Source organism: Aplidium turbinatum, chromosome 8 (assembly GCF_918807975.1).
Source record: "Aplidium turbinatum chromosome 8, kaAplTurb1.1, whole genome shotgun sequence".
NCBI lineage: Eukaryota > Metazoa > Chordata > Ascidiacea > Aplousobranchia > Polyclinidae > Aplidium > Aplidium turbinatum.
The window spans coordinates 27,057,501-27,080,787 of NC_137479.1; the positions used below are offsets into that span (position 1 = coordinate 27,057,501).

The 23,287-nt window shown below is 37.8% G+C and overlaps 1 protein-coding gene across 3 annotated transcripts in view; it reads right to left on the reverse strand.

Annotated features, from left to right (window-relative positions):
• The window catches only part of LOC145775109 (C-myc promoter-binding protein-like), a 57,905-nt gene extending 35,487 nt beyond the window's left edge, over positions 1 to 22,418 (reverse strand). For all 3 annotated transcript variants that reach the window (XM_082586312.1, XM_082586311.1, XM_082586310.1), the window contains exons 1-5: positions 22,077 to 22,418; positions 15,908 to 16,060; positions 15,297 to 15,391; positions 11,487 to 11,647; positions 2,393 to 2,462 (exon numbers count right to left, since the gene is read on the reverse strand). In XM_082586312.1, coding sequence (XP_082442438.1) covers positions 2,393 to 2,462; positions 11,487 to 11,647; positions 15,297 to 15,391; positions 15,908 to 16,060; positions 22,077 to 22,237 — 640 coding nt within the window. In that variant the 5' untranslated portion in view covers positions 22,238 to 22,418. The remainder of the gene's footprint in view (positions 1 to 2,392; positions 2,463 to 11,486; positions 11,648 to 15,296; positions 15,392 to 15,907; positions 16,061 to 22,076) is intronic.
• Between the last annotated feature and the right edge of the window lie 869 nt (positions 22,419 to 23,287).

The following is a 23,287-nucleotide window of genomic DNA, read 5'->3' on the forward strand; positions in this document are numbered from 1 at the left end:
TTGGAAACTTATATTTTTCGTTGTTGTGTACTAACAACAACAAGTACATCACTGCACAGTGCACACTGGTTATTAGTCAGAACAAGATAGTCAGAATAAGAACGGAATGGCCCGTTTCGGTGAGTCCGATCTCTTAACGGGGGATTTTTTAATTTTTTTTTTTTAAATTATCGGGTACCGTAGCCTAATTATCATTGCCGTTTTAGGGTTAGGGGGTTTGGGGTTAGGGGTTAGAGGTTACAGGGTTGTTGGTATTCTACCCGACCCAAAAAAACCCGGGTGGGTTTTTTTGATAAAACCCACTTAAAAAAACCCAAAAAAAACCATAAAAAAACCCAGAGCATCATATTTGTCCAGTTTTTATTGGAAAATTAAAAAATTTTACAAAAACACAACAAGGCACTTACAACAAACTTTAAATTAGGACTTAAGGATGTGATTGTGAAGTAATTTCCAAAAATAAACTGAAAACGTAGTGGATATTGCACAGTACACAAAAATCAAGTAATGTCACTTTGTGTATACTACACTAAAACTCATTTATGCAAGAAGGCCTTATAGTTAAATTGGTGAAAGTACTACTCTACTGTAGTCTGTATATATGATGTGAAATGCAATTTAGGAGGCTATTTACCAATTACAGATTCTGGATTCTAACGCATGGCTGTTTCAGAGCATTTGCCTAATTGGCCACGCAATCGCTCAATTGCTCATCCATTACTATATATAATATATATATAAATGATAAAAAATATTTAAACATGATGGCATAAATGCTCCTTGCCTTCAAATCTAAACAAATGATGCAATAATGTGATTTCTACCACGGTAGCATCAACTTGGTATAGAAGTCAGTGGATGATGCAACATCCAACTTGATCTTGAAACTAATGGATGATGCAACATTCAAGCAACAACAGCCCTAGTGCATTATTTTATTGAGTTATGCAAGCATGTACTGTGAGTGAAAGGCACTTCACTCGTAAAAAGTAGTTTTGAGGTGAAATAAGCATGAATCTACTTTTTTTGCATCTTTTTTTAAAAAACCCAATAAAACCCAAAAAAACCCGGGTTTTTTTGAAAAAACCCGGGCGGGTTGGGCTTTTTTAAAAAAACCCGGGTTTTTCTCAACCCTGAGAGGTTAGGAACTCACCGAATCGGACTCACCGAATAGTAGCAGACCCGAACAAGAAGGTCACTAAATAGTGATAATAATTAAGAATAAAATAAGATCAAAACATCAAACAAGATTAAAAACCTTGAAATTATTTCTTTCGAAATTCATTCAATTCTGAAAATATTCAATTCGAAAGAAAAGATTCGAGTTACAACACGAAGTTGCTCTGAAACCACCACGCCTGAAGCACACGACCAAACAACGTAACGCACGCCATGAACATGAAGAACAAATTCATCACATGGTTGGTAGCAGCGGATAAGCCACAGTGCCACACGGTTTCTTGTCACATGGATGAAAAGAGGAAACCTGGGTATAAACACAGAGCCAAGAAATCAGGCCAACTTTTTACACTGATTTAATGTCTGCAAACGTCGAATCACTATAAAACAAAACCGGATATGGTTCCTAGCAGTTTTTTTTGTTTACATAGCATGGTTGCTCTTAGCCTAGGTCCTCATACGTAAGTGCTTTTAATTTTTTGGGAGATTTAAAACTTTTCACAATTGATTTTACCAGTTGTGACATAAAAATACCTTTCCATAAAGCCAAAACCCAGGCACTATCTTCCCTATGCATCAGATAACCTACCGTTTACATAAGCTACATTATTTTTTTTTTTTTAGAAAATAGAATTTCGCTTGAATGCGCGTAATTGTGCCAAATGATGACAATGATACCACTTATCGTCTGGTCACAAAATACGGGATTCCAAAGGATGCATTACGTCACGGTATTGTAGGCTGTCATGTCATTCATGAAATTACCCAATGATTGATTGCGACGTTAACATGTCATGAAATAAAACCAGCAAGTAAATCTGTCTATAGTTTACATCGATTTAACTTCTGCTGACATTGAATCAATGTAAAAACTGAACCGATTTGCTGGTTGGAAAACTGACAATTTTCATCATTGTCTGCCACTGGTGAAACATCACCATACAAAAGAGTTTGCATCGGAAGCGGTATTCATGTCACGAATTATTAGACTATTGTTTTGTATTATAATCTTTTGAAGACTATCTTCAAAGCAGGAAAACCGACCAAAAGGGTCAATATTTGCATGCACAGTCATTTCGGGCTTGCTGGAGCTTACTCTTGGCTCGCTCGACAAGCGGCTGGAACGCAACTGATGCTTGTGTGGTGTCCGCAAGTCAAGGCGATCCACGGAGGTTACATTCAAATCAAATTCGTTCGCTCAACCTCAACTAACCTGCTTTGTACGGAATTAAATCCACTTGTCGCATCGATTTTTTATAGCAAAGATACACGCTTGATCCAATCTGCAACAAAAATATGAGGTTGAAAAGAGGCAAAAATGCTTGCTCATTAGAATTGCCTATTGCAGAAGCGATAACAAAAATCTTAATTTCCAAGTGCTCAGTACTGATCTTAAAGCATTTTGAAACAGGCGAAAAACAACGGCAAAGACATCATGGATAGCTAATATTATGGCTTCACAATTTTAAATACGGTTTTCTAAATAAAATCCCTGTGCATGATAGACCGGTAATGCAAAACAACCAAAGTACAGGTCAACTTGTTACAAGTAAAACTTTAACCTTTATCGTGACCTGTGAGCGAATATTTTCTGTTGCGCTTAAATTGCGGGTATGACGTTGGCAATGGGAAGTCGTTAAAGCTTCGGTTTCGTCACAACTTGCCAAGTAGATTACATACGGTAACATACTACTTTCAACGGTGCAAGTGATAGTCAGTGATTTGCAGTTACAAATAGGCATGGTAACAAATTCAAGCATGAAGTTCAAGTCGCAAATAATTTTGTACTTCACGTGTTGTATTGCTTGAGCTTAAAGACGTAAGCTAATCACAGCACGTTACGCGATGTCACATAAATGTACAGTATCTCACAAACTGTGATTGCATTATTCACATGCAAGCAGTGCAGCAACCTTGACAGATATGACACCTCTCGATGGTGGAAACGCACAAATGCGGTCAACAAGAACGTGAACCAAATAGCGTGACTTGACATCACAACAACCTTGTTGTGGTAAAAATGACAAAAAAGGTGAGCCTTCATCGCTCCAAACAGCAAAATCCGTTTTTTACATTGATTTAACGTCTGCAGACGCTGAATCAATGTAAAAATGATAAATTTTGCTGTCTGGGCCAGATAAGGTAGAAAAAATGTGATACAGCCGCGAACTAGGGCAACTTGCACAACGTTTGCAATGTTTCGAGGAGTTGCGACGAAGAACGGCAGCTCTTGCGGACTGGGAGGCGGGATGTGGTGTGAAAATGGAATGTGGAGTGTAGACACCAACGCTCGTGTGCTGAAGCTACCCAGTTTCTTCTGTAGGCTCATCAACATTCCTAACCATCTTTCGCCAATCTTTTATCAATCATCAACCATCTTTCATAAATTAGACAAGACTCATTGAAAACATTTCAAGACTTTCAGCATTAATAACAACTTGTGAACGTCGTCTATGCTGAAACAAAATCGCTACGGTACTCTTAAATCAGCTCGGAAGAAACACGTGAGCAAAACAGGTTGGTTTAGTTTCCAATACATATTTGTCACTGTTCAAATAAACTAATGCATTTAACAGACATATGTTGGCGTTGCATTTACGTCTGTAAACGTTGGAAAACATTACAAACACAGCGGTGGAAGATGTAAGCAAGGTCAGCCAGTCAGGTCAGAACAGGTCAATTTTAAGCGACGCTATGCATTAAAAATCTCAAAAAGCCACGTTGGTTAAAGGACAAACAATTTCACAGAAAACTCAAATTTTCGCAAATTTACCATGATCAGGTTAACTATGATCACAGCAAGACGCCATGAAGCCATCCGTCCTCTTTTAAACTTTATTCCAACACTGGAGGTGTTCTTTAGGACAAGGTCATTTTTGAACAGCATTGTTTACAAAGCAAGCTTAGCAAGCTTTTCTTTCATTGATTTTGACAAAATTAACAATGATCCATGCAAGGACATTTTGAGAGCTATTCGGTCAACAATAAAAAAAAAATGCGTGACTCAAAATATTTTCTTATAAGGTTCATGTCAGCCTTTTTGAATGTCATGTTACGGTGGTTTGAATTATTGTCATGAGGCTGTCATCGATAATGACATTAAGTCAGATGCAATCTGCCGCTTCTTCAGAAGACATCCAGGCAAGTGTCAGATCCCACAGAGCGAGACCGTGTTTTTTTGTTTTTCAAAAAGATTCGGTTCTATCCTCAGGCTGCCATACTTTTTATCGGACTCCACCATTAGTACCAACAACAGACTGAAAACAGCAACTGAATGATATCAAATCCGTAGTATTAATCACAATAGCAGCCGTAGAGCTACACCATAGCAATATCAATGAAGGAACGTAACCTAAACGTTACTTATATCAGCCACGTGTCAATACTATCCTAGTAGTTGTATCACCACCACAACAGTATCATCGCAATATGAATACCATCTCAGCATCGTTGCCATCACATCACCAATATCAACACATGATTGAAATAATCAGTTCACTTATATCAAAACTGACGGACTAATATCAAAATCGACTGAAGAATATCAAAATCCATTGCTTAATATCAAAACCAACTGACTAATATCAAAATCGACTGCATAATATCACAATCGACTGCATAATATCAAAATCGACTGACCAATATCAAAATCGACTGATGAATATCAAAACCGACTGAATAATATCAAAATCGACTGAATAATATCAAAATCGACTGCCTAATATCAAAATCGATTGCTTAATATCAAAACCGACTGCCTAATATCAAAATCGATTGCCTAATATCAAAATCAACTGACTAATATCAAAATCGACTGAATAATATCAAAACCGACTGAATAATATCAAAACCGACTGCCTAATATCAAAACCGACTGCCTAATATCAAAACCGACTGAATAATATCAAATCAACTGAATAATATCAAAACCGACTGCTTAATATCAAAACCGACTGACTAATATCAAATCGACTGAATAATATCAAAACCGACTGCTTAATATCAAAACCGACTGAATAATATCAAAACCGACTGACCAATATCAAAACCGACTGACTAATATCAAAACCGACTGCTTAATATCAAAACCGATTGCTTAATATCAAAACCGACTGCCTAGGCTAATATCAAAACCGACTGCATAATATTTTCATAGTTAACGTTGTTTGTGTTTTGTTTTGCATGCTAGATTAGTTTATTGAATGTAGGCTACTGGGTCAGTAGACCAGCGTCACTTACGATATATTACTTTGAAGATCACTTTGAAGGTTGGGACATAGGCGTAGCCGGGGGGAGCAAAGTGGCCATGCCCTCCCAAATTTCTAAGATTTGCCTATCAATGCTTACATTAGTAAGAAAGTAATGCTGATGCACCCCGACTTTTGTTCCAGCTTCTCGGTGTTATGGAGAATTAAAGATTATACAAGGATCGATAGACTAGGATGCGACCAAACGATAGAATATACTGTACAATGTAAACAAAATCATCCAGTTTCGGTAACTTTTTCAGTATCTGGAAAGCACACGTAAATAAATAACGCGAAATTGTAAGAATATTATACAGAAAAATTGACGAGTAAATCAAGCTAAAAACACTTTTTAGACAATTTAAAAAGTAAAATTTTTAAAACATTGAAAATCAGCGAAATATTTGTTGCAAAAGTTATTGTAAAACTGTTCAGAAATTAGACGTAATTATATTGAGAAACAATGTAGGCTACTCAGATCAATCAGGAAATTAGAGTCAGCATAAGTTTGCCTCCATTGTTTCTCAGTATTTAATTACGTCTGATTTATAAACAGTTTTACAATAACTTTTGCAACAAATGTTTTGCAGTTTTTAATGTTTTACAAATTTTACTTTTTATAATGTCTAAACGGTGTTTTAAGTCTGATTTACCAGTCACTTTTTTCCTATAATTATATTCTAATAGCTTCGCGTTATTCATTTACGTGTGCTTTCTAGATACCGAAGAACCATGCATTGACTTCAAGAAATTTATTGAAAAGGCTGTTGATCACCGCGATGCTGGTTACCACAAAGAAGCAACTTCTGCAGCAAAAAATATAGTCAAAAGCATTGAAATTGGCCAAAATGTGTGTGCAAACTTGGAGGTAAAATACGTTATGCAAACGAAAGAAAATAGAAACACAACGACTTCCATTGTTGAAACTGTAACATTCTGTGCCTTAAGTCAGTGGTTCCCAACTCATGGGTCGCGACCCAAAGTTGGGTCGCCTGATAATTTTTTTGGGTCGCTTGTTTTTCAGGCAAATTGTAGCTTGGGCGAAAAAAATTACAATAAAAAAAATTTAAAACGTGATGAGAACTGGAAAATATAAACACAAGTCATGAAGCGTTTCATGTCGAGACATCGGAAAGCTTTGTAGCATGATCGTAGTGCATGAAGTTTTAACAATTTTCGCTTTTATTATTGTTATTATATTATTAAATGTAAACCCAACAAAAATTTCAGTCTTAAACATAAATTAACTTGACAAAGTTACGGGATATATATTGTAACGTGCACTATATGTCACGAACGCTATGTCGGACAAACTATGACAAAGTTTTCCACACGTTGGACCACGCATAGGCTGGTGTGGTAAAACGCATCAAAGACAAAGCCCCAAGTGCTGTGTGGACTTACTGCTTTCTCCACAGAGAGGCCTTTGCTGCAAAAAAGCTGTCTCAAGAGCTGCACGAAGTGTTGAATGATGTTGTGAAGTGCATGTGTAAACTTCATCAAAGCAAGTCCACTAAATCGGCATTTGTTTTCGTCTTTGTGGATTCTGATTATTATCAGGCATTGCTGTTGCACACAGAAGTGCGATAGTTGTAGCGAGGTCGTGTCCTGAAGCGAGTTTGTAATTTGCGAGAGGAGATTGCTATCTTCTTGAGGCAACAGAACTGTGTGAGATTAGCCGAGAAGTTTTTGCAAGATGATTTCAAGGCAAAAGTTGCTCACCTTGCCGATATATTTGACTCTGTGAATTTTCTAAATTTATCTATGCAAGGCAACGGTTTTACGGTGATTGATCGCGCCGCAAAAGTTTCTGCTTAACACAAAAAGCTCATATTCTGGAAACGTTATGTCACCAGAGATGAGTACGATATATTTCCTCAGCTAACGCAATATATCTGTGGCAATGAAGTTGATATTAAGCAAACGATAATTAGACACCTGAAACAATTTGCCAAAAATTTTGTGCCCTACTATGGAGAATCTTTAACACTTAATAACCAAAATGATTGGATAATTGATCCATTTGTTGGAAAAGATATGCCTCAACTTTCCATCCATGTTGCAGAACAGTTTATGGACATAACGACAGAAGTAGCAAACCGTATTTCTTTTGCGTCCTTCAAAGACAAATACCCCAAAGATTCTGCAAACATCCACTTTTGGGCTTCCATGTACAAAGTGTATCCCACAGTTTCACAATTAGGGATTCAAAAACAGATTCCATTTGCAACAACTTGGCTTTGTAAGATTGGATTTAGCGCCATGTGTGTATTGAAAACTGAACAGCGAAACTGGCTGGAAGTTAAAGCCGACATGCGGCTATGCCTAAGCAAAATAACGCCTCGATTTCAAAAACTCACTGACAGCAAGCCAGCACAGCTATCTCATTAGTGATTTGATAAACATATTATTTTCGGAAAAAGTTACTGCTTTTGTAGTGCTGTTTGTTTGCAACGCAATCTTGTATGGGTTTTAAAATATTACGACAATTTGCTTGGGTCGCAAGATTTTACTGAAGTAAATTTTTTTTAAAAATGGGTCGCCTTAAAAACGAGTTGGGAACCACTGCCTTAAGTAACATCCCTTTGCGCGGGCATTCCGACGATAAAGGGAATTTTTAAAAACTACTTCAATTTCGCATCGATTTCGCAGAGATAGAGTTCACAAAGTATGTTGCTCGAATGGTCGGGAACGCCAAGTATACAAGCCTAATGATACAAAATGAGATTCTCGGGGTAGCCAGCAATATGATAGTGCAAGAGATCGTCACCGAGGCTAACGAATCGTTTGTGTCTGTGATAGCAAACGAATCGTGCGATATTTCTGGAAAAGAACAACTCAGCATTGTTTTGAGGTAGGCTAGGCCCAGCCCACGTAAAAAGCAGTAATGTGTACAAAAGCTTTACAGGATTTGAATAAATGGATTCCATTTCAGCAGATTCAATTTCATCAAGTATTTTAGCCAACCTCTTTAGGATAGGAGTGGATTTCCAAAAACTTGTTGGGCAGGGCTATGATTGTGCAATGTGCATCGGCAATGGCAGGTCACCTTAGTGGTGTACAAACACGCATTCGCGATAAGTACCCCGTGCTATGTTTGTGCACTGTGCTTCTCATTGTTTAAACTTGGCGATCAATGACCAAAGAAAAATTCCAATCACCAGAAGTTTCTGTGATAGTATTACGGAATCGTTTCTTCAAAGAAAGACCTAAACGGCGCGCAATTCTGGGAATTAACATTCCTTTGTTCTCTCCCACCTGGTGGTCCGAAAAAGACAAGAGCATCCGAATATTCAAATGTAACTTTAAGAGCAGCCTATACTTGATACTCTTAGCTTTATGATGAGAGATGCCAGCAGTCAGACCAAGGCGAAGGGTTTTTCTTTGAAATCTACGCTAGAGAAGTTTGGCGTGACTTATGCTGTATGTTTGGTTGGCCATAGAACCATTAGAACCCAAGCTTCAGACTGTCGGAGTCAGTATGCCATCTGTGAAAAACCTCATTTCTACTTTTCAAAGTGATCCTAATTAAGAACGCATCGACTACAACATTGCGTCAAACATTCATCAAGAAGCTTGTGAAATACCTGGTGTAAGACCTGAAAATGCCCAGAATAGTGGAGGTGCAGTTTATCGTGAAAACGTTTGTGCTGAATCGGCGTCACAGTATTTCCAGCTTTCCGTATGTCTTCCATACATCGACGGTTTGAGTAACTCTATTCGAGAACGATTCACTGACAACCCTTCATTTGTGCTCTGTTAAATCCTTCCTCCAAACAAACCAATCAAGATAAATGACATTGCGCGCTTGTATTCTTTGGACAACCTCAACAGCGAAGTAAGCTTGTGGAGATCTTCGTTGAGCGCTGAAGCCAACAGAAAATGTTTGCAGAAGCTTCTTTTGAGCGCTCAGGATTACCCAAGCGTGAGTAACGCAATCAAAATCATCATGGCGTCACCCGCAACGAGGCTGAGAGGTCTTTTTCGTGCATGAAACAAGTGAAGACATAGTTATGCTAAGCGATGATTTCCGATCGCCTCTCCGACTTGTGTGTGCTTCATTGCCATCGTGAAAGGATCAATGAGGAGATGATCAATCAAGTTGTCACGAGCGTAGTTGGTGGAAAGCGACGAATGGAGGTTTGATCATAGTGCTATTTGCTTATGGCGTCATAAACATTTGTCATGTTTTAGATCAAAAAAAAATTGTTTGGAAAAGTGGATTTTATGTTGATGAATTTGATAGCGACTTCGCTTAATTATTACGGTAACTTAGTTTGCCAACTAAGCAATTTTTGTCGTGATGTGCTTGGAAGGGCAGTGCCTTAAACAAAGTATTGTTAATCGCTTAAAGTCAAAACATTTGCCCCTCCCCCAAAAATTTTGGGCTGGCTACGTCATTGGGTTGGGGGGGATGTCAATTCAACTTTTTTGTATCAACAGTTGTATCTTTGAAATCACTGAAGCTACAACTACGAGATTTCTTGACTTTTCCTAAATATTATTCAGCTACAGCGTATTAAAATAATTTCAATAATTTTGATCAAATACATTGTCTATTAATATAATACGGTATTTTCAGCACCTACCTCAACATTAAATAATAATCACAGCTGGACTAGTTTTCCAAAGTTGGAACGAAAACAAACAATACCGAGAAAGTAGATTAAGTCTATTGTTATCAAACAGTTTTCTAGGAAAACTGTAGGCCTACTAATCCGCTATACAAGTGCAATTCTTCTATTGTCTGCAGGAAGGAGCAAGGGATAATTGCTTTATCGCATTAGCCTAACGCCAGCAAAAGCTTGGCATGGACTTTCTTTTGTACACCAATTGGGACTTTGATCTTTTAAGCAGCTAGTCGATTTTGATATTAATCAGTCGGTTTTGATATTAATCCGTCGGTTTTGATAGCCTAGTAAGCAATCGATTTTGATATTAGGCAGTCGATTTTGATATTGTTCAGTCGGTTTTGATATTAGTCAGTCGATTTTGATATTATTCACTCGATTTTGATATTAGTCAGTCGATTTTGATATTATTCAGTCGATTTTGATATTATTCAGTCGATTTTGATATTATTCACTCGATTTTGATATTAGTCAGTCGATTTTGATATTAGGCAGTCGATTTTGATATTATGCAGTCGGTTTTGATATTAGGCAGTCAATTTTGATATTAGGCAGTAGATTTTGATATTAGGCAGTCGATTTTGATATTAGGTAGTCGATTTTGAAATAATTCAGTCGGTTTTGATATTGGTCAGTCGATTTTGATATTAGTCAGTCGATTTTGATATTAGTCAGTCGGTTTTGATATTAATCCGTCGGTTTTGATATTAAGCAATCGATTTTGATATTAGTCAGTCGGTTTTGATATTATTCAGTTGATTTTGATATTAGTCAGTCGGTTTTGATATTAAGCAGTCGGTTTTGCTTTTATTCAGTCGATTTGATATTGATATTGGGCAGTCGATTTTGATATTATTCAGTCGGTTTTAATATTAGGCAGTCGGTTTTGATATTAGTCAGTCGATTTTGATATTATTCAGTCGATTTTGATATTATTCAGTCGGTTTTGATATTGGTCAGTCGATTTTGATATTATTCACTCGATTTTGATATTAGTCAGTCGGTTTTGATATTAAGCAGTCGGTTTTGATATTAGGCAGTCGATTTTGATACTGTTCAGTTAATGATGTAATTGTATTAGATAAGGTCTTTTGCAGTTAATGTGTAGTTTCTGTTGCTGTGATAATAAGTTGTATGTTCTTGAAGTATTTGATGATATACGTCATTGTGCGATGTAGATACTTTGTTGGTACTATTGCGGGTGATGATATTATGATACTGGTTTTGTTCTTAAGCCGTTGTTGAGTTCCTTCCAGTGGCGATATTGCTACGATTGTGTGATCGTTCCAACAATGAAGTAAATCAAGTCAAATGATATAAATGCGACACTGATCTATTTCTCTTGTTGATTTTCTGGCGCGTCCCCTTTTTATCTACCATTTCTTCGTCACAAGTAAAAGGCAATTTAGTTAACGAATGAGAGACTCACCAGGCCTTTGTTGAGGTTTCTCTCCACTTGACAAAAAGCGTAAGGCACCCGCTCTCCTTTATTAGCCAGAATGACGCAAATATCAGTAACAACAAGAGAGTTCTGCGGGGCAGAATCCTTTGCTCTTCGGTAGGTGATGTAGATCGGATGACTTCCCATGCCTAAAACAACACATCTCGATCAAGCTTAGAAAGAGACAAGCAGACAATAAAGATAAGCTATTGAAATTACAAAACATAATAAATCTCTTTCAAGCCTGACAACGTTCTGGAAGTGACTGAAACCCTCTCGACCCCTGGAGTGGCGAAGAAGGTTCAAATGAAGAAGAACGTCCTCGAAGCCGGAAGAACAACGGCAGTCGTACCAATAATAATGTCACAGTAACCTTTACCTTCAATAACGTTGATTTTTTTCGTGAATTTATGTGATCTTACATCCCCATCAATAGTATATAGAACTTTCCAATTAACCAAAATATTTTACGAGGACAAATTCATTGCAAACTAAAAATTAGAAAATTACGGATTGTTAAACGGCATCGGCAGTTGCCGAAGTACAAATTTTGAAGAGGTATTTTTTTGTGATTTAAATTTTGTAACAACTGAAGAGTGTGCTTTTAAACTTAATGATTTCTGGAGAATTCTAAACTTGACAAATTAACTGCTGTTTGAAAAATGCTATTCACTGCTCAACAAGTTACAAACAGAATCGCTTTTTTTGCGTCTATCAATTGTTTCTATTACTTCATTCCATAATTTTTGCAGTCAACCTCAAAGCTCCTTGGCCACATCAAAATACTAGCGGCAACAGACAGCGTCTATGCAAGAAAATAATCACAGAAAAAATCATCATAATAAAAATGGAGTAAAAAACACAAGGAGTCAAAGTAAACACGCATGCAAACAACATGCCAGGCCGAAAGTGATTATCTATTAACAATATATAATGTTTATCCTAGATTGTTTGTAGATCTAGAAATGGAACTGTTGAAGTAAGTATATATTCAGAATAATTAATAGGTACCTCAGACTCAGAGTGGATTAAATCTATCGTTAGGCTTTTTCGTCACATTTTATTTACTAAGATTTTTTCTCAGGCCTTGGATAGAGACGTGTCAGGTTGCACACTAGGTTCTACAAAAACAACTGGAAATCCGTGACCTGTCTTGTATGTTGTTGTATGAATACTTGCACAGCTTGTTAATTTTAGGATCACTTTATCACTCCCAAATACGCACTAGCAAGCACAAGCGTTGAATGGCTTTTAGAGCAAAGAGCTCTAAAGAGCACTCTTATTTCACAGACTGCAAGGTACTCAATGCAAACCATTATTCGATACAGCAGGAGTAGATTTGAAATCCGTGAGTTGAGTAGAGCCGCAAACCCATGCGAAATTTAGCTCAAAACTCACTCAAGCGTTACAGCTTTGGGCATTAAAGAAATAATTCTAAGAATGAAAACGAGCCTTTTTAGTTGATGTTGCTGGTAAAACTAAGAAAGCAAAACACTGTTATACTTTGCGAGATTGACAGACGTTAAGTAGCATAACTGCCAAAGCAAGTTCTCGATGCACATTTCCGATCGATACTTTTTCTGTATGCTTTGTATCAAATGCAAACAATTTCTAAAATTGCAAACGTACAAAAGCAAGCAAATTTGTTCTTTTGAAAAAAGTTACAATAAAAAATTAACACGGAGCTTGAAATGCGCTTAGTTGCTTTCCACAATTACCAACAGTCAATAAAAACATTTCAATAGTTTGAAAGTGCATCGAGATCACATTGACACATACTGCTTCAGCTGCATATACGGGTCTGCTACTATTCGGGAGAGCAAGTCTTTTAGGCGCAGACAGTTAGGCGCTGGTCAAATAGGCGCGCACACTGTGGCGTCTGGATATTTAGGTGCGGACCACTGTGGCGCCCGTTCATTTAGGTGCTATTCCTAGTAAAGTCTGCAGATTGTATCAGCTTGGCAGGTAGGGCAATGCTTTTCACACAAAATGTTATATTGAACAGAAAAATATGTTGTTTTGTTAATGCGCGTGCATTTATTTGTTGTTGGTCATGGCTTCAGTGAGTGAACCTGCTTTATGTGGCAATGCTTTTCACACAAAATGTTGTATTGAACAGAAAAATATGTCATGGTTTCTGTGAGTGAAGCTGCTTAAACCGGCAATGCTTTTCACACAAAATCTTACATATTGAACAGAAAAGATATTGGTTTTTCAATGGGCGTGTTCGGCATTTATTTGTTGTTAGTCCAGGTTTGCGTTGGCAAAAGTTTTATCAGTAAATTATTCAAGTTTCCGAACATGACTGAGTTCACTTTTAGTTATACTAAGTCAAATAATAAATACACTAAACATCAGTAAAAAATATGCCGTAGCCTATATTCAAGCGGGTGGTAGGCTTGAGTGAAGAGTAACTTAGTTTTCCATCAAAACCCTGACTAGGTTTTGCCAAAGCTGAGCTGCTACAATCTGCAGACTTCACTAGGAATAGCACCTAAATGAAAGGGCGCCACAGTGCTCCGCACATAAATATCCTGACGCCACAGTGTGCGCGCCTATTTGACCAGCGCCTAACTGTCTGCGCCTAATAGACATGGACCCCTATTCGGTGAGTCCGATTCGGTGAGTTCCTAACCTCTAACCCCTAACCCTAAAACGGCAATGATAATTAGGCTACGGTACCCGATAATTTAAAAAAAAAATAAAAAAATCCCCCGTTAAGGGATCGGACTTACCGAACCGGGCCATTCCGGCATACACGACACACTTTGCAGAGCGTGCAACATTAATGTGATATGGTTGAGATTTCGTGATGGGTTGAAATGCATTTGCAGTCAGATTATCATAAAAAAAAACAGAGTTGGATGACAGGTGGTTTCTGGTGCCCCACCTTTCAAGTACCATTGACTAATAAAACTTTTCTGTTTTTGTGAACCAACCCAGCAAACTGTCCACTTGAAGCGATTGACTGTCTCTTATCATCACTATAAGCCTTGTTACTCCATGCAACAAACAGTGTTTCAGCCTCATTTTTTAATCATAAATCAATTGTGCTATCACATCATCCTCAGTACGATCATGTCAAGAGCAAAGTGCCATGTTACTTCAAGTACGGTATGCTTTGTTACTTCAAGTATTGTTTTGTGATGGGTTGAAATCAAGCCATGGTTGAAATGCATTTGCCGTCAGATTGTCACTGAAAACAGAGTTGGATGACAGGTGACTTCTGGTGCCCCACTGCCCCACCCTTCAAGTACTATGTTTGCAAATGAGAAACGAAACCTGTTTACTGCAATTCTAATATATACTATGGGATAGGTAAAGGTAAATCCCAGCTTGGAACTTAAGGCTGCTCTTGGTTTTCTGTTGTAAATGGAGTAAAAAGGTAAAGGTGAGTCCCATACTTGATCCAAGCATCAGGGAATGAGAGATCAGGCACTAAGGAGAGGACACTAAGCCGTCGGCACTAAGGAGAGGATGGTGGCCAGTTCCTTTCCCTCGGCCGCCTTTCCTTCAGCAACTATGCCCACTCACGGTGTTTTTTATCAACTAGCTTACGCCGGGAGTCGAATCAGGATTGCATGATTGGAAACTGAACGCCTTATCCGCTGCGCCATCCCACCGTCATGCTGTGGGATAGTAACTTTAAATGCATGGTATGGTAAACAACTAAACATGGATTTATATTGGATTGTTTTAACATATAAGCAAACAGTTTCGAATGCACGGAAGGCTTCTACTCGTATACTTCGGTCACAAAACGTTTGCTTAGGCATTTACATTTTACACTTCACATACCGCTTTTGTTGTTTACATTAGCAGACCTTCCAGCTGGCGTGGTGTCAAGTACTGATATTCCTTCACGTACAGTTTCTAATCCTTCATAATAAACTCTGAAGATAAATTCACAGTGGTAAAAAATGTTATTTTTTCATTCCAAAATTTGATTAACTTCAAAAATTGCCAAAAAGTATGCATACACCTAATATGTATAAAATTAGATTTTCTGGTATATATATATTTTCTAAAAATAAAATCTCACATTCATTGGACACCAATTCCCCTTGACCCTGAGGTAAAGAACAGGATAAAAGATATGTTATATGTACCATCATAGTACGTAGTTGAAAGGAAATCCATCGAAACTTCAGGCAATGTTTGATTGTTTATTACCAGCTTTGAACTGGAGTAGAAAGTTTACTCACAGTAATAACAATGGAACTCTTGTACAAATTAAAAACATAAATAAAATTTTCTAAAATGTATTCTCAACTGCTAACCTGGTTTTAAAATTCTGAAGCACTGCTGAAAAGTCCGGTTTTCTATGAACAATTTTTATCTAAGATTTCTATGAAATAATGTTTCCATCAACGATTTGATTCATGAAATAATATTTTTGCCACACATACCCAAGATCAATCAATGGGGCTTTGTCCTTTCCTCTTCGATAACACAAGAACATATTGTGTGCTGTAAGACTGCCATGATTTAAATCTGCTGACAATCCCCCAGGTGTCTTCTCTATGCATGTGAACCCTTGTGGACAGTTTTCTTCTTGTGTTCTGTAAAAAATAGGATTTCTTACAAACAAAAACAACTAAGCAAAATACATTACCAGTGCCTAATTTTAATACAATTTACAATACATAAATGTTAACAGGAGTAATGTTAATACAACCCAAATATACAATTTTACAGATATTAAATATATAGCCATTTTCAAAGCGACTAAGCCATTTACCAACATGGCAATGTTCACCAAAACAAACCTTTTAAACTTTGAAAAAATATAAAACATGCAATTATTGTCAAGCACTTCAAGTTCACACGTCCTATGAAATTAAACTGAGCAGAAAAAGAAAAGCAAATATATAAAAACTAAAAAAGCATTGAGCAAAAAGCAAATAACCTATAATATTTAGTAATTCACAACAAAAGAAAAAAAATTGCTGCCCTGGAAGTGATTTGCTAGCTGTCAAACAAATTATATAAAATTAGGCAAAGTTATTGCTTTTGCCTGATTTTTATGCCACCTGGCAACCCTGCATGTACCCCAAAATAACGTTGAAATTGCAAATATCTAAATAGATAGATATATAATAGAGATGTACCGATACCAATATTTTGGCCGATACCGATCCCGATACCGATATCACTTTTTTAGGCCGATACCGATATTGATACCGATATTTTGGCCGATACTTTGATGTTACAAAAAGAAGCAATTTTGGTATTTGCAAGGAATTATATCAAATGCTAAGTTTTACCTTATTTGCATAAAACTATTAAAAAAAGCTTTGAATTGGCATAATTTATTAAAGATTCAAGAATCCAATCTCAACCGCATTGTTGTGTCATAATAGTAGGTTTTAGTAATGAAAGGCCACCGTAATTGATGATTGGAGTATAAGGAAAGAAACATTACATCATAATTGGGGTTTCTGAAAAATTAATAAAGTGTTTGCGCAAACTCTCCAAATAGGCTATCATAATTAATAATAAGATGTAAAATGTAAACCAAGTGATTTGTGTAGTCGCACAAAAAACTATTCGACAAGTAATGTGCAACCTAAGGGCGCTTGTCGTTTGGTTGAAAAGCTTTTGCCAGGCCAAGACTACCCAGGTAGCAAAAATGCACAATTCTGCATCGCTCCCACCCCGCCAAATGCTCAAAAAACCCGTGCAACTCGGCTGCCCCCAGCAAGCCGGCTCCACCAGTCAGCGATTCAACTTCCACCCCTCGCCGCAATAAACTCACCAAGCCAAAACAATGTCACGGCAGAATAAGTAGGCCCAAAAAGAAAGCAATGGGACCACAAATCCTCACCAAACCAATCAAAATGGTCTTGTTGCGCCCAAGATGACAACCTCATTGCAAAGAAAGGAGCGTCCCCCCCCCCCGGCCACCAGCACTAGGCTGAGCACTCACCAGCACAGTGAGCTGCCGCGACCCGCCAACCACAACGGTGCAGCTTCCACACTAGCCATTTCAATTCTTGCTACAAAACGGCTGCCGAGAAACATATAGTTGATTGGATGGGCTAAATGGCTAGCGTGGAAGCTACACCGTTATGGCCAGAGAATCGCAACAGCCCGCCGCACCAGTAAGCGCCCAGCCCCGTGCCGACAGCAGGGAAGGACACTCTCCCCCCCCACAATGAGGCCGCCATCCCAGGCGCAACAAGACTACTTATTGATTAGTTCAGTGAGGATTTGCAGTCCCACCGCCCCACCCCGAGCCCACCTACTCCGCCACAACATTGTTCAAGCCTGGTGAGTTCACCACAACGAAAGGCGGAAACCAAATCACAAACTGACAGAACCAGCCCACCAAAAAACAACCAAGCCACACGGGTCCCTGAAACGTCCAGCAACGCAAAAACGATGCAAAACTACACATCTGCCACCTGGGTAGTCTTGGCCTGGTTTTATCCTCTGCTGAGAGTAAGAAAAAAAAACACAAATGATAAATATTGGAGAAATTGAGTCTCCTTCACAACTTAAGAATCGAACAACGCAAAACTGCTGAAACAAAACGTTTTGTTTGAGTGAAAGAATCACTGTAAGCAAACAATGCCAAAAGGTGCGCGCATGATGGGACTGCATGATGGGAATCATGGGACTGTGAGGTATCAAAAATTTGAACAGGTTGTTATTTTTCTACTTCAATGTGACGTTAGTTACTACTTTAAAAAATCTATATCTTTGCTTCCGCAGGAAATCCGCAGCAAACGCCTTTTTTTACATGTTTAGTATCGGCCACAGTATCGGCCAAATTTTGCCGATACCGATGCCGATACCGATACTCAAAAAATGGCCGATATCACCGATACCGATGCCGATACCGATATATCGGTACATCTCTAATATATAATATATAATATAATATAGAATAGATATATATATAGCCTAGACAAATTGCACAAGCTTTCAGAACTGAAGGCTAAAGTCAATTGCAAATAAACATGTTACCAGAGTCCTATGTTTGGCTAAAATGTTTTTTCAATTGTTTTTATTTGATTGCTTCAGTGTTTGAAGGATTTTTTTTTTATTGTGAGAAGCTTTAATTTGAGAAAAAAATTTGCCTTGTACCAAGCAATACTGTAGAACATATCAAACATAGAACAGAATTCTCTCCATGTAGATTTTTGCTGCCCAAAAATTGTACCAAAACATGTAAAACGAGAAGCGAAAAATATACAAGAGTAGTCTATCAAGAACGCATTGTTTGATTTGTTGTGATGTAATAATACCAAAAATAGCGATAAAGCGAGCAATGCGATATGCACGATGTTACGGTAATTCAATGTTAAATCACTCACGGGGAGGAAAAGCAAGTTAATTTTGGGTTGATTTAACATTCGAATCAGCACAAATCGATTTAATTTTCCTGGCGGGTTATATTGCATAACAACAATGCTCAATAAGAAATTTACGTTTGTTTTACATTAATTCAACATCTAGCGATGTTGAATTATCATAAAATAACGTTAATTGCTTAACCAAGTACTGTACCAGTAATAAATTAATAGCTTCCTGCCAGAAGATTGCCTCGATTTACGTATGCACTGACATAATTTCGGCACAATTGGATACTGCGAGCAACACAAAGTCTGTTTGATAAAGAACTAGCTGTCAGAATCGAAATCATCAGATGCTATATCGGAGGATGAGGTTGTCACATCATCACTGGAATCGGACACATCAAGAGGCTCATCGCTTGGCTGTAAATCTACACGGTCTTTGCCGTTTGTAATAAAGCGTCCACATTTTGCGGCTTTCAGGCTTTGTTACCCATCCACACGCCTCTTTTGCAGAGCTCTATCAGGGTGTTGACTATAATGACTAAGGATCAAATCTATGGCTGTGGCATAACAACTGGCGGAATGTCTAACACTAACTTTACAAGCGCTTGTGTGGCCTCGGGTGCAACCTAATTCGTACCATGAACAATTCGTACCGTCAGTTCGTACCTTGAAAAAATCGAGAAAAAAAAATTAAAAAAGCCGAAATCGCTGATTGCAGTTTCCGCAAGGTTAGGGTATCGGAGTATCAGTAGTTAGAGTATCGGAGTATCAGTAGTTAGGGTATCGGAGATCTGGTTAGATATCGGTATCCGCAAACACACAAACTGAAAAGTTCGAGAAAAAAAAAATAGAACATCGCTGATCGCAGTTTCCGTTTTTCCGCAGTTTCTGCAAGTATATATTTCATAATTTCTGGTAATGATCCTAAGAATTTGCCGAAGTTGCTGATCGCAGTTTCCGCAAACATTTTAAAAGGGTTAGGGTTGATCGGAGTTTCCGCAAATATCTGCAAATTCTGCTGCCTTGCAGGAAATACTTTTTTAAGTAAAGGCTAGGCCCACCGCCAATAACTGTGGTTAGCGTCAGGAAGGGCATCCGGCTGGAAAATCTATGCTCCAAAATATTATTTAAATGATGATTTTAAAAAGGGTAAGGGTTTAGGGCAGTGGTTCTTAACCGGGGGGGCGCGCCCCCCCAGGGGGTGTGAAGCCTCTCTCAGGGGGGGCACGAGCTCTACAACAATTTCAATTTTTTTTAATTACTTTAATGTCCTAGGACCTATGCTGTTTGTCATATTTTGTATTTTATTGTATTTATCTGCGAAGCATTGAATACCGTACTCTCAACCTTTAGCTTCAAGGGAAAAACATCAACATCATTAAGCATCATGACATCATTTGAACTTTTATAGCTAAACTTGACCTCTGGAAGAGTCGAATTGAACAAGGAACTCCAGCGAACTTCAGTAACTTGGATTCTGCTCTCATAGATGGTAACTTTGAGTCTGAGTTGAAGAAACAAATAGAAATCCACCTTAATGAATTGAAAGCGGAGTTCATCAAATACTTTCCAGATCTGGATGAGAAGCGTGAAGCCTGGAAGTTCATCAGAAACCCGTTTCAATGCAAAGTAGTTGATATTTTCGAAGAAGGACAAGAGGAGTTTCTTGAGATGAAGTTCAACTTCACAGCTAAAGAAGACTTCAAAGAACTGGAACTTGAGACGTTCTGGGCCAATTACCTTCCTGTTTACCCTTTTATCGCAACTCGGGCTTTTCGAATTCTAACAATGTTTGGATCCACGTATCTTTGTGAAGCTGCATTTTCTGCTCTCGTTGCTATCAAGACCAAGTACAGAAACAGGTTGAGAGTTGAAGGAGACTTACGTTGTTCATTCTTTGGAGTTAAACCTCGCATCAAAAATCTAGTTGCTAAGAAGCAGTGTCAAGTATCTTACTGATGTGTACAATAAACAGACAAAAATGCAATTTTTTTGGTATATATGATATTATACTTATTTAAAATCTAGGGGGGCGCGAGGATCATGACCATTATTGAAGGGGGGCTTGATAGAAAAAAGGTTAAGAACCACTGGTTTAGGGTGTTTCCGCAAACAAACAAACTGAAATAATCGAAGGAAAAAAATAGAACAAAGCCAAAGTCGCTGATTGCAGTCTCCGTTTTTCCGCAGTTTCTGCAAACATTTAAAAATTTCAGGTAATGATCCTAAGAGTTTGCCTAAGTCGCTGATCGCAGTTTCCGCAAACAGTTTCAAAGGGTTAGGGTTGATCGGAGTTTCCGCAAACATTTTAAAAGGGTTAGGGTTGATCGGAGTTTCCGTAAACATTTTAAATTTTCTGGTAATGATTCTAAGAGTTTTTGTTTGTTTGCGGAAAACTTTAAAATGTTTACGGAAACTGCAATCAGCGACTTCAGCTTTTTTTAATTTTTTTCTCTCGATCTTTTCAAGGTACGAATTGATGGTACGAATTGTTCATGGTACGAATTAGGTTGCATCTTGTGGCCTCGGCATTTTTATTGCCGACGCTAATGCGCCATTCATGCATCTGCGTCAGCAATCACCTCGGCAATTGCCGACACTAATTTCGAAAATTGAGAAACTCTTTTCTTAATTAGAACAAAAATATTGAAAAGTATCAAAATATCGAGTATTTTTTTCAAATATTGTATCGTTTCGTTTTTTTCAATATCGCCCAACATTATTCCAAACAAAGCGTTTTAAAACCATCCTGCCCAACACCAAAAATAATGACACAACCAATTGAAAACCTTTCTTCTCATGAGCAACATACAGTAGAATTCGCCTATAGTGACGCTTCGCCTATAGTGACACCTGTTGCAAAGTCCCGTTTGCATACGCATTACGCAACAGTTGAGTAGAATTCGACTATAGTGACACTTCGGTTATGGTGACACTTTTCCGCGGTCCCTTCAGGTGTCACTATAGGCGAATTCTACTGTAGTATAATATAAGTGATTTAGTAAATCAATGCAATGTTGCCCATCAAGCATAGGCTAAGCTATAAGTTCAGCAGAATAAAATCACATCAAAGATAGTCAAAGACATTTGCTTTAACTTTATAATTTATATATATAAGCTATAGGCCTATCCAATGGTAAACAGAAATAGAGCGCATTCTAGACTAAATACAATACGGTAGTCTGACAAAAACACTCAAGCCAAATACGGTGAAACACATCAACAATTTCTGAAATGCATGAAAATACAAGTAGCCTATAATATAACTTACTTGTCAATAATAACCACATCCGTAATAGGGTCTTTTCGATGGTCACTTAGCTTATGGTTGGCACTTGTGAATAGTAAGTCTTCATCTAAAGGTTTGGAGTTTTCAGTCAACCCGGCAACAACAAAATAATCCGCAACTTTGGGGTATTCTTCCGATCCCATAACAAGTACAAATAGGATTAATGCATCAAAACAGTTCTGTGGTATAGACTATAATCCTTTGGTTTTACTTCTCCAAGAAAAAGCTGCCAACAAACCAGCTGAAGTGCAAATGGTATCTTGCAGCATAAACTTGTGAAAAAAATTATGGACTACCGTAGTATTCTATACACAACAGCAACTAGGCTACTGCACCTTGAGATATATAACAAGGTATATAGTTATTGTTTTGAAAGTGTGATGCACAACCTACACTGACAATCTGGCATCAATTGTTATGCAAACTAGCCATGAATGATTGGGGCCACTGTTGCCACTCTCTTGTACTGGAAAAGTACTAGATTTGACTGAAAAAAACACTAGATTCACAAAAAAAACACTAGTATCATAAATACACGATCATTTACATGCACATTGCACAATATACAAAAATTACAGCCAATGGCGTTAGTGAGTGGTACGGTACAAGTCCTTGAAATTCCAAAATAAAACTAAATTGCCTTGAAAGTGAGAGCCCTGAAGTCATAGTCGTAGGAGAGTAAAACATTTTGGGGGACAAACAAAATTTTCCCAAATTTTCCCCAAATTTGGCCTTTGCAAATATATTGTCAAAAACGCAATATTACTCACAATCATCTCTTAGGTAGTGTAGTCCAAGAACTCCACACTCATTTAATGTAAGCCGACGAAATATAAGCCTCCGAGGGTGCAACCTAGTTCGTACCCTGAACAGTTCATACCACCGTTGCCACTCTCTTGTCATGAAAAAGTACTAGATTTAACCGAAAAAAACACTAGATTCTCAAAAAAAAACACTAGTTATATCATAAATACACGAATACACGATCATTTACATGCATAATGTACAAAAATGATAGCCAATGGCGTTAGTGAGTGTTAAAAGTCCTTAAAATTTCAAATTAGAATTGAATTTTCTTGAAAGTGAGAGCCCTGAAGTCATAACCGTAGGAGAGTAAAACATTTTGGGGGGCAAACAAAATTTTCCCAAATTTGGCCTTTGAAAATATATTGTCAAAAACGCAATATTACTCA